Source organism: Calliphora vicina, chromosome 5 (assembly GCF_958450345.1).
Source record: "Calliphora vicina chromosome 5, idCalVici1.1, whole genome shotgun sequence".
NCBI lineage: Eukaryota > Metazoa > Arthropoda > Insecta > Diptera > Calliphoridae > Calliphora > Calliphora vicina.
The window spans coordinates 37643064-37662535 of NC_088784.1; the positions used below are offsets into that span (position 1 = coordinate 37643064).

General features: G+C 30.6%; 2 protein-coding genes across 2 annotated transcripts in view; one reads left to right on the forward strand and one right to left on the reverse strand.

Annotated features, from left to right (window-relative positions):
- The window catches only part of LOC135960938 (uncharacterized), a 50604-nt gene that overhangs the window by 18320 nt on the left and 12812 nt on the right, over positions 1–19472 (forward strand). The gene's annotated exons all lie outside the window — the stretch shown is intronic.
- LOC135959710 (uncharacterized) lies at positions 15803–16492 on the reverse strand. Its single transcript, XM_065510724.1, has one exon. The coding sequence runs from the start codon at positions 16490–16492 to the stop codon at positions 15803–15805; it is 690 nt and encodes a 229-aa protein (XP_065366796.1).

The window sequence follows — 19472 nt, forward strand, 5'->3', positions numbered from 1 at the left end:
GATTTTGTGTGATTAAGCAATTGCTAGAAATTTTATTTGTTTTATTGAAAAAACAAATGTTAAAAATATCCATTAAGTTATTTACATAAATTTATTGAGTGGCATGTGAAATCATAAGAATTTGTTTATTTATTATTTAATTCATGTACATTTTATTCAAACTTTTTTTCTATTAGATGTCCAAATATCAAGGAATAATTAGGTATCAAAGTAGGACACCTCAGAAAAGTGCAAAATTGTGAGAAAATTGCTAGATTCTTGCATTTAAATGTTATCGGGTTCTACTTTTATACACTTAACTTAAGGTTGTGATTATACCTGACAAATATTTGACGAAAGAGACGTAACCAAATAAAATATATTTGAATTCTTTTATTTGTTTCATAAACTTATTTTACTTATGTTTATTCAAAGCAAATATTTAGTTTTATTTTATGTTTGATCTTATAATACACTTCTAAGAGTAAAAAACGTCACACAAATTTGTGATAAAAAAGTGGTTACGCTTTTTTGAGTAAATATTTGCCATGTCTGACCCAACATTTAGCTATTTACAATAGCTTTTTGTGTTCTAGGTTTCCCGTTTAGGTCCTATAATATTTTCTTTTTTTAAACGTTGCACGGACGGACCCGGAGAAAGGTCATTACTTATGTTCCCGCTTTTCAAACCAAAACCTGACTTTTTGCTGTTTCAGATCTGAAAATATATTCTTTCCCAAAGTAATAGTTTTTCTAATATGGGCTTAATTTTTAGATAAATCTGAAATTTTTCTTAAACATTGGCCTAGTTTGGATGGGCTGAGGGGGGCTCTGTTTCCTTAAATGAGCAAATTTACGTTAAATTCTCTCAGAAATATATATGCAAGAGCCCAAATAAAATTTGTTCTATAAGAGAAATAATATGAACCCCCTTTTGGGAAAAAACTTTAAAAATATGCTCTATTTTAGATGCTAATATTTTGTTGAAATTTTATCAACAATACAACTTTCAGGAAAATGTAATTAGGTAGGCAAATATGCTTTTTTAACTTTCTATGTTTCTATGTCTGCGAGATGTTAAGTTTTCCCTAATTAATTTGCCACTTAAAAACATAAGGTAGATATGTTATACATATATCAATGGAAAGCAAATTTGATCTATTTTTCAAAAATATATATAACTTTTGACAATTGAAAAATTCATGGAATACTTTTTTGAAAAATATGACAAAAAATTATTTTTATTGTGTTTTTGCAAAGATACAAATTTTTCAAATTGAATTAAAATTTTTATTTATGAATATTCTATTATCAAATTTTACAGTTATATAGAATTTTCTATTAAAAATGGAAAAATAAAACCAAATTTTCAAATTTGTTATCAGGAATCCCAAAATTCCCAAAAAAGTTTTGAAAAGTCCCAAAAATGGGATTTTCAGCTTTTTGGCTATAATATCCATATCAGAGGCGCGGGGTTATCGGAAGTCTTTATAAAATAATTAAGAACATATTGAGCCATCTAAAATGGGTTACTATATTTTGATATCGACTATGCAATTTAAGAATTTTTGCCCTAAAGTTGAATTTTACATAATAAATAAGCGTTTTTTGGATGGACCTGGTCCCCTCGGTATCAAACATTTTTAAAGTGTTTTACATTTAAAATATTTGATGTAAAGTTAGTTTTATAAAAAGTATAAATTCTTTAAACATCTTCTTAGAAATTCTTGAAAAGAAATAAAATACTTTATCACAAAAAACTAGAGAAAAATCGCCTTTTTTAAATTTTTAAATTCAAATGCATATAACTTAGGACTAAGTCATTTAAAAAAAAAAACTCATTTTTGATTTGACACACACATTTTAGTCAAATATGGAAAAATGGAGAAAATAGGGACATATTTGGACCCACTGTTATCAAAAAATTGGAGTAGGGTGGGTAAAAATGTTGAAAATTTTATTTTCATATTCAAAAATTGTATTTTGGTAAATTTTTTGGCACCCAATGTATTTTTTAAACCATTAAATATTGAAACTGATTTAAAATCGTATTCTTTACTTATCAAAAAATAACAAATATGAATTTGGGTTGGTATCCTTAAGGGATAAAAATTGTGTGAATATTTTGTTACTTTTTTCATAAAATATCTTTTTCTGTAAATTGATATAGACGTACAGAAATTGATTTGAATAAAATTTTACCATCGCAAAGGGGATAAAAAAGGTACAAAAGAGGGGGTAAAAAGGTACAAATGAGAATATCTCCTAAGCTATAAGAGCTTGACGAGTAGATTCTATTTTGAAATCGGAACACAAAGAAATAGGATCGTTTTAAAAATGTAACATACCAGAGGTGTCCTATTTTGGGGACCCCTGGTGGTCCCATGACGTACAAATTCAAAACTTAAACTCGATAACACTTTCTCCTTTTGCATGTGCAATTTCATTAAAACCAGACCAAACCTCTTTTTTTCTTTCTATACCACTGTTTAATCGAATCATAAAGTGATTCTGTTAGACTAATATTTTTGGGTGTTACAAACATCAACACAAATACCCTCCCCACTATGGTGGTGTAGGGTATAAATACTTTCAAACAGAATACAAGTAAAATGTCATGTTCTTATACAGCATATTTCTTCAATCAGAAAAATTGTCTCAATTCAACTAAAGGATGGCTTATTTTATTCCGAATAATACAAGCTCTAAGAAAAATATTATTAATTTAACAAAAAATTTCAACTTACACAATTGATCTTCATTAATAACAAAGTGTAACGAACTTGTTTCTTAATGGCTACAAAATATTAAAAACAAAATTCACACGACAATTTAAAAATTAAGCCAGCACTTACCATTAATACACATTTTAGGTAAAACGACATGATTTTAAATTTGTTAAATAAATCATAAAAATTAAAAGCTATATTAAATATACTCCCAAGTATGTAAGTAAGTAAGTACTTGTAATTGCACTCTAAGTAGATTTTTAATTCATAAAATTAAAAACATTTAACTTAAGTTTAACAAAGCGTGAATAATACAACAAAAACTCAAGAAAAAAATACTATAGCAAGTGAAATAGATACGATTAAATATTTAGTTGAAAGAAGTTTTTTTCTCTGCATCACATTTTTAATGAAAAGAAATTTGTTTGTGTTTCATCATCCATTTATGGACTTGAGTTTATGAAATTGAATGGATTTCAAGAACATGCAAAAAAACATGAAAACTATTTAATGCAACATCATAAAATCAGCAGCAACAACAGCAACAGCAAACGCTCCACCAACATGAAGGTCTTGTCGGTAGCTTGAGAAAAAAGTGAAACTTTATGTTGGAAAATATGTTTTCATAAAATCAAATAAGATGTAAGAAAATAAGTACATACTTACATACATATATTTATATATAGAAAACAAAAACGAAACAGGGAACAATTTATGAGTTTTTATTACATTTTCACACGTGAATCTAAAAATAACAAAACAGAAACAACCACAACAACAACAATTTTAGCGATGAACAATGCAGCACAAAAACAAACAAACAAACAAAATCTGCAGATGATTGCAATTATTATTTGCAACATATTTACACACATAATACCTATAACATACACACTAAATAAATATATATAAATAAATATTTATTTAAATTAATGTAAAATTTCGTTATGTACATAAGTACATACGTCACCTGAAATGCAAAAAGGCGTAACAACCAAAAATTCAAAATTGAGTTTTTAATGGATACTAGCGAGTACTCGGCGTGTGCTACTATTAGGGTATTCAATCGATTAACCGTTAATCGGTTAACTGATTAATTTTTGTCGGTTAACTGTCCGAATAATTTAAAATTGCCGATTTTCAAATAACAAATAAACCGATTAATTTGTGTCGATTAACCGATTAATCGAAATTTATTTTATTTTTTGCACTTTATATAGAAATATAGTTTTAAACACTCAAATTTTATGTCTTAACTCATGAACATTCCCTTCTAACAATAGTTTTTTGAAGTATAGCTTCAAAACTAAAACTTAAGGTAGGGTCACACATGGCAAATATTTGCTCAAAAAAGCGTAACCACTTTTTTAACACAAATTTGTTTGAAGTGTTTACTCTTACAAATGTTTTGTAGGATGAAATTCATCAAATAAAATAAAAATATTTTTTTTGTTTTGATTCATCCCATGTGTGACCCTACCTTAAGGAATTTGGAAATGACCTTTTTTCTAGAATGTTCTATGATTAACTTTGTCCAAATGAGTCGGAGGACATTACAGAAACGAATCTTTTATCAGAACTTAAAGAAACTGATAAGAGTATTCAATATCTAAAAAAATTAGAAAAAACTAAACATTTGTATATAAAAAGGATTGTTGAATTTTATTTGTTTTCACAGTTTAAAATTGAAATAGAAATTATTCGGTTAATCGAATAATTTAAAATTAACCGATTAAATCTAAACCCCGATTAATTATTTGCTCGATGAACCGATTAAACCAAAAACCCGATTAATTGAATACCCTAGCAACTACGCTAAAAATTCTTTATTAATAAAGGGTTAAAAAATAAAATCTATTTTTGTAAAAAAAAAGTACCAAAAATTTCAAATTTCAAAAAAGTGACAAAATCCATTTGAATTTTTTTAGAAGGACTACCATTCCATTTAAATTTAATTTCTGGAATATGTGATACAAAAAGTACCAAAACTCAGTTTTCGTCCGTTTTATTCCTACAAAAATCAAAAACTACCTCACATCCGTCCACTTATTTATTGCATAAATTCAGGTTATGATGAATTTTTGGTGCTAGCTTTATTAGTTTCGGAGATGTAGAGATACCGATTTAACCCATTTCTACCCCCGAATTTCCAAAACTCCCTTCCAAGTGGAAAATTTCAAGTATACAAATTTTCAAAAGTTCAAAATTGGGAAAAAATATTTTATGGGAAAATTCAAAAATCAACCTCGCGAATGGACCTCGTTTTAGGTGTCTAAAATCATCTTCACAAAATTGACTTTCTAATGAAACCAGTTTAGAGTTTATCAGTTGGATGGTTTCAGAGTCTAGTATAAAATAGTTTTGTAAAAAAAGAACCAAAAAGAGGAATCAATGTGACCCCTTTTATATTCAAATTTCAAAAAAGGGCCAAAATCCATTTGAATTTTTTTTAAGTACTACAATTCCATTTAAATTAAATCTCTAGGATATGGGATTCAAAAAATGTAGTAAAACATTTATCCCCTTAAAATACAAAAATCAAAACTTAGTTTTTGCATAAATTTAGATTAAGTTCGACTTTTAGTTCCGGAGATATAGACATGCCGATTTTACCCGGTTTTACCACCTTAAAATTCGAATTTCCACACATCGTGTGAGGTACCTACATACAAAATTCAAGACCTACAAATTTGGGAAAAAAAATTGTATGGGAAAATTCGAAAATCGTCTTTGCGAATGGACCGAATGGACCTAATGTAGTATTTTAGGTGTCTAAAACCATCTTCAGAAAATTTTAAACCGGTTTGGAGCTAATCGGTTGGATGGAACATTTTTTGTGTTTTATATAGATAGAAGAAATATAGAAGATTGGTACAGCGCGCTGCAGCGTATCAAGGCACATGTCTTCACAAATGTTTAGCTTTCTATTATTAAAAATACCTAATTTATTAAAGAAATAAACTTTTATTATGTTTTTCGTCTCTCCTGTAAAATTTTAAAAAGTGTTGATAGGCATTTCGCATTTTAGGCAACGATATGTTTTTGTGGAAATCTGTACGTGAATGAATTATGAAATTAACCGGGTAAAAAACATTTATAATACTCATTTCTACCCCTAAAGAGGTTTCCAAAAGGACATAAAAATTTTGTGTTTTAATACAAATAAAACATTAAACTAAAAAAAGTGGTCATAAATCTGAATTAACTGTGGGTTCCTCCCTCCCCAAAACGATCCACTAAGAAGGGCTTTTTGGAAATTGGAACGTTTAATGGGTAAAAACGGGTAAATTCGCTAAACTTATATATTAAAAACTAATAAAGATACAAAAAAAACATAAAATTGTATGTTACTCCATTTAAACAATAAGCTGACAGGTGTTTGGTACTTTTTCTAAATTCGAACCTTTTAAAACTGTAAAACTGTATTTTGGCACCCTATGTATATTTTAAACCAATAAACATAGAAAAAATAAAAAATATTTTATTCCTTAAGGGATAAAAATTGTGTTTATTTAAAAAAACGGATAAAAACGGGAAAATACATTTTATTTGAAATTATTAAGCCAATTTTGGTACATTGGTTCCTGAATTCATACAAAAATTAACTACAGAGTGTTATTTAGAACTCGAGTGCCAAGGTGTATATTAGGCCAAATCCGGGTAAACATTTTGGTACTTTTTATAAAACATATTTTTCTTGAGAACATTAACACAGATTTTAATCGTTTGGACATGTCTGCAGCATAAACAACTTTGGCAAAATGGATTTTTAAATTCCAAAATTGAAGGGAAATTGGTACTTTTTTTAATATTTTAAATTATTTAACTTATCGACATTAAATTTAACTCATCTGTATCTGAGTGAAATTAGAGTTAGAAATAGGGGATATTATATAGGTACCAAAATATGAGAACTGAACTATTGGTACTTTTTCGTTCTTCTAATGGTACATTTTGATTTTTCTTTAATAATGACCCCAAAATATAATTTTAAGCTCAAATGTTTTAGAATGAAGGGAGAACACGTAAATGGGTACTTCTTCGTCCTTCTAACGGACAAAACATCTATGGTCCTAATTAACTGAGAAAGCACAAAAGCGTTTTATTGATGTTTCTCGATTTTTCTACCATAAAGAGCCTTCAAATAGGAAATGATCCTGAATAAGTGAAATTAATTTTGAAACATAAAATATGGCACACACCGAATGTATTTTAATCATGCTACTTGAATATTGTCAAAGTCCTGTCAAAGTTGCAGGTTTTTGCTTTATTTTGCTTTGTACTAACGAAGTACCGGGTGAAATGAAAGTAATGTATAAACGAATCGAAGACGAGGACATCGGCTTTAAGAATATTAAATTTTTGACTACTCTGTTTGAATACAAGGTGAGATACAGGATGTCAATTTTGACCACCTCCGGTTAGGAAAACTTTGTACAGCTTGCAACTTGTGCAAATATGGACCGATTTCAATGAATAAGACTTTTTTGTAAAGCAAGTTTATTTCACAAAGTTATCTCTTATAGTTTAAAAGATATTAAAGTTTAAATTTTGACATTTACAGAACAGGGGGAATAACTCTCGTCTTGCATTTTATTAAACTAGAAAACATTATGACTCAGATATTTATTTTAAATTTTATATGAAATTAAGAAATTTTTGCAATCAAGTGTTTGTTTTATTGTTTGCTTTCATGTCTTGTTTTTAATATTATTTTTAATTGAAGACATTTTCTTAAAAGCAATTTTGTGAAGCTTGATTTTATTTGAGGAAGAAGTCAGTTTATGTTTGTTTTGCTCATTCATACATAACAGGAGAATTTAATGATGCATTTTACTCGTACTTGCACCATTTCTGCGCTGCACATTATCATCTTCATATTAATTTGTATGTGAATTCATTATAGATTAATGAACTTGTAACAGCAAACAAAAATTATGATTTGGACTAGTACATTTGCCAAACATTGTTCATTAAACATTGAGACTGAAATGGTGGAAATTTTAAGTGAAAAAAGTTCATTGTCTTCATTTGCCTACAACTATGTTTTGACATGTGTTGACGTATGATTAATACGAATCGAAATTTTATTTTGTAATTAGATGCATTTTTGCATACAATAAACCGGAATTTCATATGATCATTAAAAATTCATGTCTAAACATAATTAAACAAGTTTTGAATTAATTTATTTAAATTATAAATGCGCTAAAACATGAAATGAATTTTCTTTCCGATTGCGCATTTTACAAGAGACGTATAGTTGCGTATTATATATTTCATTTTAATATAAAATTAATTACTTAATTGTTGTTTTTTTCAAATATAAAAGCATAATTGTTGCGCCACCCTAATACATGTTCTCATATGAGCATTTAGTCAAGCCTCACTGCTCATGATGAACATTATTTTAAATATTTGAAGTACAAACATATGAGTACAAGTTTTATATGTACAGATTCTTTATCTAAATCCTAAACAACTTAAAATTGTTATTAATTATTTCCTTAATAACCATAAATTTAAATAACAATAACAAAAAACAACAATTAAATGCTTCAACACTTCTTCTAAACTCAACACTTTGATTTAAACACATAATAAATAAATAAAACACTAATAATACGAGTATTTTTTGTATGAAAATTTAAATTAGCAAATTTAACAAACACAAATACAGATATTGAACTTGAAATATTTTGAATGAAATCAACTAGACACACATTATTACAATATTAGTAGTTTGAACTCGTATTTTGTCTTAGTACGTACATCTTATGAATGTATTATTGTTTGTTGGTGTTGTATCCGTTTCCGTTTTTTAAATTAATTTATAAACAAAAATAATTTGTATTTGTTTTATCAGCATTTATTGGTATTTAATTATGAAATGATAATTTTATTATACAACTATGTATTAAAACAAATCAATCAAAACTTAAGTAGATGGAATGAAATCAAGGATTTTGTATTGAGAAACGTTTTTTTTTTATTAATATTTCCTAAAGTTTATGTGGGAGAAACTATATTTTGATAATAATTTTAAAAAATTGTATAAGCTACTATTTGATTATGATTATTTTTGAAATTCTGCACAATGGGACCTATAAATCACAAAGAAAATAATAGTCCGTTGTGCAGGAAATTTGGAATATGAATTAAAAAGGAGTTATTAGTTATTGTATTTCGATTACAAGATATTGAAATAGAAATTGTTATCATATTTAAAAATTTGCAATTCTAATGTATTAGATTATTATGTCGTTATATTCAAATCCAACTCCTTCTACACAGAAAAAATTAAATAGTAAAAAACTGAACAAACGTTTAGTTTTTCTGAATATTTCTTAGGTTTTTTGCACCCATTATGACTATAGTAGAAAACCGAATAAAACGTTCCGCGTTACATTGAACGTGCATTCAGCTTTTTACTATATAGAGTTCAGCTTGTGCAAAAGTAAACGGGCGTTCAGGTTTTAACTTTTAACGTTTAATTTTCGCAATACTGAACGAAAGTTTAGTTTTATATTAGATGCGTTCAATATCTTCATTACTGAACGTAAGCTTATTATTTTACCAGCTGCGTTCAGAGAATTAAATAAAATATTTTTTTAATATTAACAAAATTTATTCAATATATTTTACAAGCATTATTCATACATAAATGTTTACATAAACAACTATTTCTATAAACTCACCGAAACCTGCTCTTCTTGAGGAAATTCCTGCATATGTCATCGACAATTACCTTAAAATTAGATGGTGCTTGTAGAAGGAGTTTTCCAGGATTATACCATAGTTGGGGGTAGTGCACTAATTTTTAACTATCACTAATAGTTAGTGGTAGTGTAAAATATTTCACTAATTTTTTTAATGTTTAGTGATGAGTTGAAAAATATAAGCCTCACTCAATAATAGTGATAGTGTAGTTAAAATTTTTTAACTAATAATATTTTGAAAATAGTTAAAATATTTTTTTTGCAGCCTAATGAAATAATTTTTTCTACACTAAAATTTTTAGTTAAAAAAATATTCCTGCACTATTTTTTTCAACAAAGAAATGTTTTACTCTATTCATAGTTTAAGTTAATATATTTAAGGAAAAAACGTAAAAGCGGTATATAAATATACAAATTACAATAAAAAGAGAAATAAGCAATTACACATAAAATAATTAGCGACTATTGGCTTTAAGTAAAACAAGCTTTTCGAAATTCGAATCACTTAATTTATTTCTCGGAGGAGAATCCACCATTCCACTAAAAGAAAATAAACGCTCTACTGGAGCAGAAGAAGCCAAAGGCGTGTTAAATTTAAAAAACATTTGCCTTATTATTGGATATTTTTTGAGACTGCAAATATCAGTGTCCGAGCTTAAAAGGAATGCACGTATTTCACTATGCCATCTTTCTGAACAAAGGTTGAAGGTCCTAATATTGAAGATGTTAATAAACTAAGTAATTTCTTCAATAACTTTTTCACTTACTGTCAATTTCCCCAAAATCTAAGAATCCTACATTATCACTGTTTTTTTGTGTTATTATTTCTTCGGATGCTGAAAAACACTTTGAAGCTTGCTCAACAAACATCTGTATATTTAATATTCTAGTTTAAACTGGAATAACTTCACGATCACTAATTTTGAATATATTAGTGCAAAGAAAATTATTGAAGCTTTTTTTTAGTTATTGTTAAATTTTTTAACTATTTGAGTTTAGTGCTTATTTCTACACTACCACTCAATTGATTTATAGTTAAAAAAATATCACTATCACTAAAAAATATTAGTGATAAAAATATAAGCTTCACTACCACTAAAGCTGATGAAAATTAGTTAAAACTATATTTTTTAAAATAATATTTAGTGCTAGTGAAATGTTGATTGCACTCAACATTTAGTGCACTACCCCCAACTCTGGATTATACATATTTGTACTAAATTCAAAAACATAAACTTAAAAATAAATAATGAAAATAATTAATTACCATAAACTAACGTTTTTCAAATACACACTGTCTTGTTCCACTTCTTAAAAAGCTTCTCACGAATATCTGCTCGGGGTCCAATTTGTTTAATAGATGTAGATGCCTATTCTCGATTCCCGCTTCTATAATAAACAATTATATTAATTAAATAATATGCCCAATATGTATATACAACTTACCTTGTAACTCCGGCAATAGAAATTGAGTTGCTCTAACAAAGCTTAATGTTAATGTATGGATGTCAGTATATTAAATATGAACCACTGACTTCAAAAATCAACACACAAATGAGATTTGGTCAAAGTTAATATTTGCTGTTTTTCTATTAGAATCCCGTTATTTCTGTAGCCGTTTTAAAAAAATTTGCCAAAAATATTTTTAACACGTCCCATTCAGATTTATTGAACGATGCGTTTAGTTTTGTTTTACTATTCCACTATGCTGAACGGCACGTTTTACGGTTTCTATGAACATCTTTACTGAATTTTGCATTCAGTTTTGCTAAATGAGTGTTCAGCGAAGAATTATTTAGTTGATTCTAAAAATCTGAACAAAACGTTCAGGTCGCTAGTAGAAAGGATTGGGTTTCAATATGTTACGTTCAGAAAAACGTTTGCATGGTCTATTACGAGCTGAACGTCGCGTAGTAAACACCAAATAAGCGTTCAGATCTTGGATATTTGAATGCGACTTTAAAGGAGAGTAGTAAATGCGCCTAGTAGCATTCAGTTTGACAATTTTAAACGATGCGTTCAGATAATTAAATTTTTTGTGTGTAGTTAATCCTCAATTACGTTTGCTTGAATATTGGCCTCATAGATAATATCGAAGTAACAGTAAAAATTTCAACCATAGAGAAACATAGAGGTGAAACTAGAAAAAACTCAAACATTTTTTCTACTAATACATTCTCACTACTTAGGTTTCTGACATCTGAGTTAGGTATTTAACAGGAGAGTTTCCGCTCTATGTCTATTCTCTATGATTTCAACCAAGAGAATGCTGCATAAATTTGTCAGTCTTAAACTATATCCATGTTAATTTTTACTTGAAAATGCTGATTAAATCTGTCAGTCATGACTTGAATTCACTGTCTATACATAAAATTCTATTTTGTTAAACCATCTGTATAAACCTCAGTTCCATCGACATTGAGATTTTCGGTCACCTCTCGCATTATTAGATGTGGTAATATTCTTGTCCCAATGAATTGGAGTAGGCATATAGTCAATTGAAATGCTCACCATCGTCAAAGTTTCATTACTTTCAAGAGGGAAATCTGTGGAAAGTACCTCAGAGACATCACGTCTACGGAGAGTACTTGGCAAAGATCCCGACATGCCAAGATTCCTGATGCAACCTGATTGTAAATTTGCTGAAAGATTGTAGGGATGATGAGAATGAGGTCTCCGATGCACATAAGTGAATTCGTAAGGTAACTTTTAAGCGAGGAGTACAGTTTGTGAGCAGTAGCATGAATTCATTCATGGATATGGAGGATACTTTTAACAATGTGAGTATATCCTCAATATTTGATGATCTAAGTGACTTAAGGTACGGTAACACATGGCAAATATTTACTCAAAAAATCGTAACCACTTTTTAGCACAAATTTGTTTGACGTTGTTTACTCTTACAAGTGTTTTGTAAGATCAAACTGCATCAAATAATATAAAACTACATATTTGATTTGAATTGTCCTAACTAAAAGGAGTTATTGAAATAAATCAAAGAATTAAAATATATTTTATTTAGCGGTTACGTCTTTTTCGTCAAATATTTTCCGTGTGTAATCTTACATTTAGGGGTTGATCAGCGGATATTGAACTGGACGGGAAATATACTTAAGGCTCTGTTCTCGAATTTGGATATTGGTAGAATAAGAAAAGTAACGACGAAGTCAAATACCTGGCTGTTAGATTTGTAAGAAACCCTTTAGGAAGATATGGTGTCTCAAACCTTATACTGTACACTGCGGTCAAAAGACCTATATTGACCTATGGCGCTATATTAAAACACATCGCTCCATTATGAGCATGATAAAGTCTTGCTGTTAATGGCTTCATGAATTTCACTTCACATTTCTACACAGAATTTTGATAGGACCTTTAGTATTTGAATAACAACAAGATATACCAGAGCCCTATACTCTATCCTTTATGATGATTCGATCTCCATCTAAAGTTACGGAAACGGCACTGGTTGTAAAATTTTCTCTGTTACGCTTGGACTCTTAATCTCTAGCAGGCTGCCTGATATCTAACCGTCTTCCAGACAGAACTCAAAGATTTAATCATTAATTATCTTGTTATTAATATCTAAGCTTTGCATCAATCCGGAATCTCAACTCCAACGTAATAAGGTCGATATATCTTCTCGATATCATTTACTCACTGGTCCAACTTATGCAACACCCTGTCAATACAACTCCTTATACACGCTCTACATGTGCTTACCCACAACAACTACTGCAGAAGAAGATGAATCGGTACAACACCTTCTATGTGGCTGCCCGTCCTACAGGAGCGTACAGTCCCGCGGGACTTCAGTTTGTAGGCCTTCTAGAAGGCATACTTACTAATTCTAAAATAAGGTCTATGAATTCTCTTCTTAAAACAAGTGACTAAATGAAAATGAAAAAAAAACAAAATAATCTGTATCTCTTTGATTAACTCTCTTTACGAATTTACAACAATAAATTGGTTGTTGGCTATCAGCAGTCCATCATAAGTAGGTCTTCTCTCAGCCCTCTAACAGCAGCGATCGAGGCTGGTCTGATCGAGATAAAATTTACGAGGGCGTAGCCAAGGAGTATTCGAGTTTAAGATTTATTAAAATGGGCCATACAAATGATCTAGGGGCGGCGCTATGGGGGCTCAAAGTAGGGTACCTTCGACATGTAAAATGTTTAAACACAATTTTTTTGTTTCCTATCCGATTTCAAAGTTTTTTATATTTTTGGAAAGCGCTAGGTCTTGAAAAAACATGGTTGCGTGTGCTATTTATCTCTTATACTTTTCGAGTTATAGGCATTTCAAAATTTTGATTCTGCCCACTGTGCGCCGTGTAAAATTGAAATGATTTTGCCATGCGGCTAGAATTCCTTGTGTCTGCAAAATGAGGCATTTAAGAAGGACTATTTACTGTATATTTTTCCCGCTATGGTTGTCTTTTATGATCTGGAATATCTCAGAGTTGTGTCAATGGCGAATTGCAGCGTAATCTAACTCGTTCATTCTGATTACGACTTCATTTAAGTTTACTGTCAAATATAACACCCATAAACATGGCTTATTTTCATAAATTTCTTGTTCTAAAAATAAGAATGAGCGGATATGCAGACCGGGTCCAACTAGCTTAACAAAATTTAAAATTTTTTTTCTCCTAGTGTAAAGAAAAACTTACGTTTAAGGATTTTTCCCATAATACAAGTATTTTGCGTAAACATTTACAAAAATTACATAACTTACATGTAATTTCGATGAAATCGTTATCATTTACGTTCGAAACCAATTCATCAGTTAAGTTCAAGTTTAATGGAACCACATTTTCTTACATAAAGAAAATGTAAGAAAATCCAGTTCATTGAAAAACTCACCATAAATGTTGTAATGTAATCAAAATATAATAAATATTTCCCAACACAAGAAAACATAAAAAAAATAATCATCTTTAAGAGTAAGTGAATTTAAGATCAATAACAGGTATGGCAACAATCATCGTCATACAAGCCACTTGCTGTCAACATTTTTACTCTCTATAATTGTATGAAATAAATACAAATAAACAGACCGATGAAAGAAAAAAAAACGATTAATAATATTTCTTTGGCCATGACAACTTTTTGCATAACTGAAGTAGTAACTCTCTTTTTAAAGCGAACGATTTTTGCTTTGGTTTTTTACATTGATGCTCAAGTTGAACGCAATAAAATAATATCTTCCGGCTAAATAATAAAAAAACGATAAAAAAAGCATGCAACACATAAATATAAGCTTCCGAAACGTAAACATGTAATTCCATGGTCCACTATATACTATAAACACACGTAAACAGGAAGAAACAACAGGAGCCGCGCCACTGATAACTGTGCCAATTTAATGTAGCAAAACTCCTCTATATTTTTTTTTCTTTCGCACTGACAAATTAAACTCAATCTGTTGTTGGCTGCTTCGCGTAATAAAATTTATGATCATGATCAATAAATTGAGACAACATTGTGATTATTGGCAGCATCGTCATTATCACCGAAGTGATCATTATTGTAATAATGATGGCCGTTGTTAATATTGGCCATCAACTGAAGTTGTATTTATTCAATTGTTATTTAAAAAAAAATAAAATACGTAGTTAATATTTATTGATTTTATACACTCATACAAATGTTTGTGGAAATTAATGAATCCATTACATAAATATTTCAAAATTAATTTTTTTATACAAAAATGAAAACATATTTAGATCAAATTGCAAGATTTCCGAATTTCAATCAACTAGCGCTGGTTTCCGTGAACTTAATCCAATTTGTTTTGTGATTATAAACAGCTGGCCAATAATAAAAAAAAAAAACAAAAACACTTCTTGTTTATGTTTTTTTTTGTATAAAATTTTCAAATAAAATATACAATTGATTTTATTTCAATAAAATTCCAAATTTCAAAATAGGTTTTTTTATTTCAAATATTGCAAAATTATGTGACTATCTATTCCAATGTCTAAACAACGAATGGTTCATAGAAAAACGAATATACAAATAAACTCCATCTTACGAATAAGTACTAAATCTAACTTAAAACAAAATACTTGATGACTGTGGCGCCTCCAGATGTCATTATATTTTAAGCCTGGGGTAAAACAGTCTTCACTAAACAATGCCAAGGATGGAAATCGCCATACCATTTAATTCAAAATTGAACATCCCGGCGGCCTTGCAATACTGCAACCCAGAAACACTCTATAATCAAAAAAAAATAATAAAACTAAGGAGAAGAGAGAAAAAGCGAATTCAAGTAATTCATATTTTTCAAATTCATTTCTATTTTAAATAAACAAATTAAATATTACAAAATTATTATATGTATCATGGTAAGAGTTTTACTCCCATATACTCATAATTTTGAACATAATCCAGAGATAATATATCCAAATATGGAAAATTGCGCCAATGGTTTGCCAAAAGATCCACCTGCGACACCATTTCGAATTATCCTGGGGAAAACGTCACCTCCTAAAGTAATATGCGCCTTTGCCGAAACATGAAATTGAGGATCTGCTAGTTGTAGCCCAGGAAATTCGTCACGAATATTTTCTTGAATAGACTCCTTTGGAGTCACCGTGCTGTAATTATGAAGAACTTGAGAATATGTTTCAATTGTGGTGTTGATTCCATAATTTCCTCGAATCTTTATAAGACATCTTTCTGATTTGCCAATTCTTATGGTTTTAGCATCTAAGCGCCTAACAACTTCGTGCGATATAACAGAACATTCAGCAGTTGGATCGATTAAGGCCCGTTCTAAAATGTATCTGTTCTTGGTAATTATTTTGATTATCGCGGTCGGCTTCAAAATTATATTGCCATTAATTTGGTATGATGGTAAATTTCTTGATGTACTTGGTTCTTCATTCGAGTCGTTTGGGACTCTTCTCGATGTAGCCGGAACCAGAGCTCGAGACGTACTAGGTCTCTCCTTCCCATTGCCTTTAGACGAACTAGGTCTATTGGAAGTAACTCGGGACGAACTAGGTCCCTTGGCAGAGATTCGGGACGAACTAGGTCCCTTTAACACGTTTGCCATCGTTCTGGCCCGACGGACGAGGTCGGGAGTTAGGTTTATGCAACAAAGTATTATGCATGTCACCACAATGTTTGCACTTCCCAGTGCTTTCGCATGTGCGCCATGTATGGTCGTGGCTCAAGCACCCAGCACAATATTTATAAAAGGAGACAAGACGCATACGTTCCTTATAGTCTTCCTTCAAAAATTTTTTACAGAAACGTAAGGGATGATCCTTCAGGCAAACTCTACAAACCATTTTAGGGGTGGTACGATTACCTTCAGTGTACTTCTTGCGGGGTACCATGATACTGAAAAAATATACTAATATATAGAAAATTAATAAGTCGGTAGAGCTACAAGCTTTACCACTGGCCTCGTAATTATTCCACGAACTGTTTTTAATTCAACAACTCTAGTATGACCATCTTTACCTATATGAAGTTTATGTACGCGACCTAAACGCCATTCATTCGGTGGTAAATTATCTTCACGAATTACAACCATGTCACCAACTTCCAAATTTTTTTCCATAAATTTCCATTTGTTGCGCTTTTGAAGATCCTTTAAATATTCGTCTTTCCACCTGCTACATAAACGTTGGTTTAGTGCTCTAACTCTTTGCCATCGATTAGTTATCGAAATTGGAGATTCTGTAATCTCTGGTTCAGGTGGAGCTAAGAGAGGAGCCCCGATCAAAAAATGACCTGGTGTTAAAATATCCAGACACTCCACATCGTCTATGAGAGGACACAATGGTCTTGAATTGAGGCAAGATTCAATGCGGGCCAATAAAGTTGAAAATTCTTCAAAAGTATACTTTATGTTACCAGCGATTCTTCTAAAATGGTACTTAAAACTTTTTACTCCTGCCTCCCAAAGGCCTCCCATATGAGGGGCACTTGCAGGATTAAATTTCCAATTAACTCCTTGTAGTCCATAATGCGTATTTAATTCTGAACTTGCGTTTCGTAAAAATTCACGAAATTCAATTTTTAAAACTTTTGATGCTCCGACGAAATTAGTACCATTATCAGAGTACATATCTCTTGGACAACCACGGCGAGCGACAAATCGTGAAAAAGCTGCCAGAAATGCTGGTGTCGATAAATTACTAACAGCTTCTAAATGAATAGCTTTCGTAGCAAAGCACACAAATAAGCACACATAACCCTTTGTAATGAGACAAGCTCGACCAGTAAAGTTTCGGATATCAAATGGTCCTGCGAAATCTACCCCTGTCGTTGTAAATGGTCTAGAAATTATAGTGCGATTCGTGGGAAGCGCCGCCATAATCTGACTCTGAACCTTTTTTCTATACAACGCACACATTCTACACCTGCTTATTATTGTTTTAATTAAATTTCTTGCACGCACAATGTAGAATTGAGTCCGCAGAACTCTTAACATTAGCTGATTTCCTCCATGTTATGTGACTTTGTGAATAAAATCAACGAGTAGTACTGAAAACCGACAGTTTGATGGCAATAAAATTGGAAATTTTTCATTATAGCTCAATTCCAGAGCATTTGCCAAACGGCCTCCTACGCGCATAATGCCCTTTTCGTCTAAAAAGGGATTTAAATTTAATATATTGCCGCATTTAACTGATTCTTTGTTTTCTAATTTATGATACTCGTCACCAAATGCTACCTTTTGAGCCATAATAATTAATTTAATTTTTGCAGTATTCAATTCATCAGCTGTTAATTCTTCAGAGGAAAAATTAGAATGACTAAATCCACGCATTCTTTGTATTGCTCTCATTACTAGAGCCATAATTCGAAGGGCTTTCGTAAACGAAGAAAATTTTTCGATTAAATCGTAATAAGATTTAGAATACGTAAAAAATACTTTATGATTCTTCTGTTCCTCTCTAGTCTCAAAATTGGTACCAATTTGTATATTCCATTGGGATGAATTGGAGCACAGAAAACTAGGACCATGCCACCAAATCCGATTATTTACTAATTCTTGTGGGCAAACTCCTCTACTTAACAAGTCTGCTGGGTTATCACATGAAGCTACATGTCTCCAGCATTCTTTACTAGTATACTCTGTAATTTTAGCAACTCGATTTGCTACAAAAGTTGTCCATGAACTTGGAGGTTTCTGCAGCCACGCTAATACGATCATGGAATCAGTCCATGTGTAGAATTTGGTATTAGTACCATCAAATTTTAAATCTTTGCCTATAGCTTTTAATAACTCTGCTAATAATAAAGCACCACAAAGTTCTAGCCTAGGTAAAGAAACGGTTTTAAGTGGAGCAACTTTTGATTTTGCCAAAACCAAATGACTTTGTATTATACCATTTTCGTCTTGAATACGAGCATATACACAAGCACCATATGCTTTCTCTGAGGCATCTGAAAATCCATGAAATTCCAAATTCACCGATGGTTTAAAACCAACCCATCTTGGAATCTTTATGTCATCGATATGAACATAATCTAAGAGAAATTGACGCCATTTAGTTCCACTACACTCAGATAAGACCTCATCCCAATCCGTTTTATCACTCCATATTTGCTGCATCAAAATTTTTGCTATAACCACTATCGGACCTAACCAACCCGCGGGATCAAATAGTCTTGCAATTGTGGAAAGAACCTCCCGCTTCGTATAACTATCTTTTAGTGCTATAGGTAATGTAGAGAAATAAAAATGGTCAGTTTTGGCATTCCATCTAACGCCTAAAGTCTTTGTGGTACTTGTATCATCGATTTCTAAAAATTTTTCATGCAATAAATGATCTGATGGTAACCCTTCTAAAATTTTCTCATTATTGGATGTCCATTTTCGCATTGAAAAACCTGCAGATAATAAAGCTGCGATTATTTGATCACGAGCTTTTATAGCCATGATTACATCATGGGCTCCAACTAGAGCATCATCGACGTACATCATGTCACGTAAAATTTTAGATGCTAAAGGCCATTTTTCCTCAACATCATCTGCAAGTTGATGTAAAGTTCTTATCGCTAAAAAAGGGGCACAA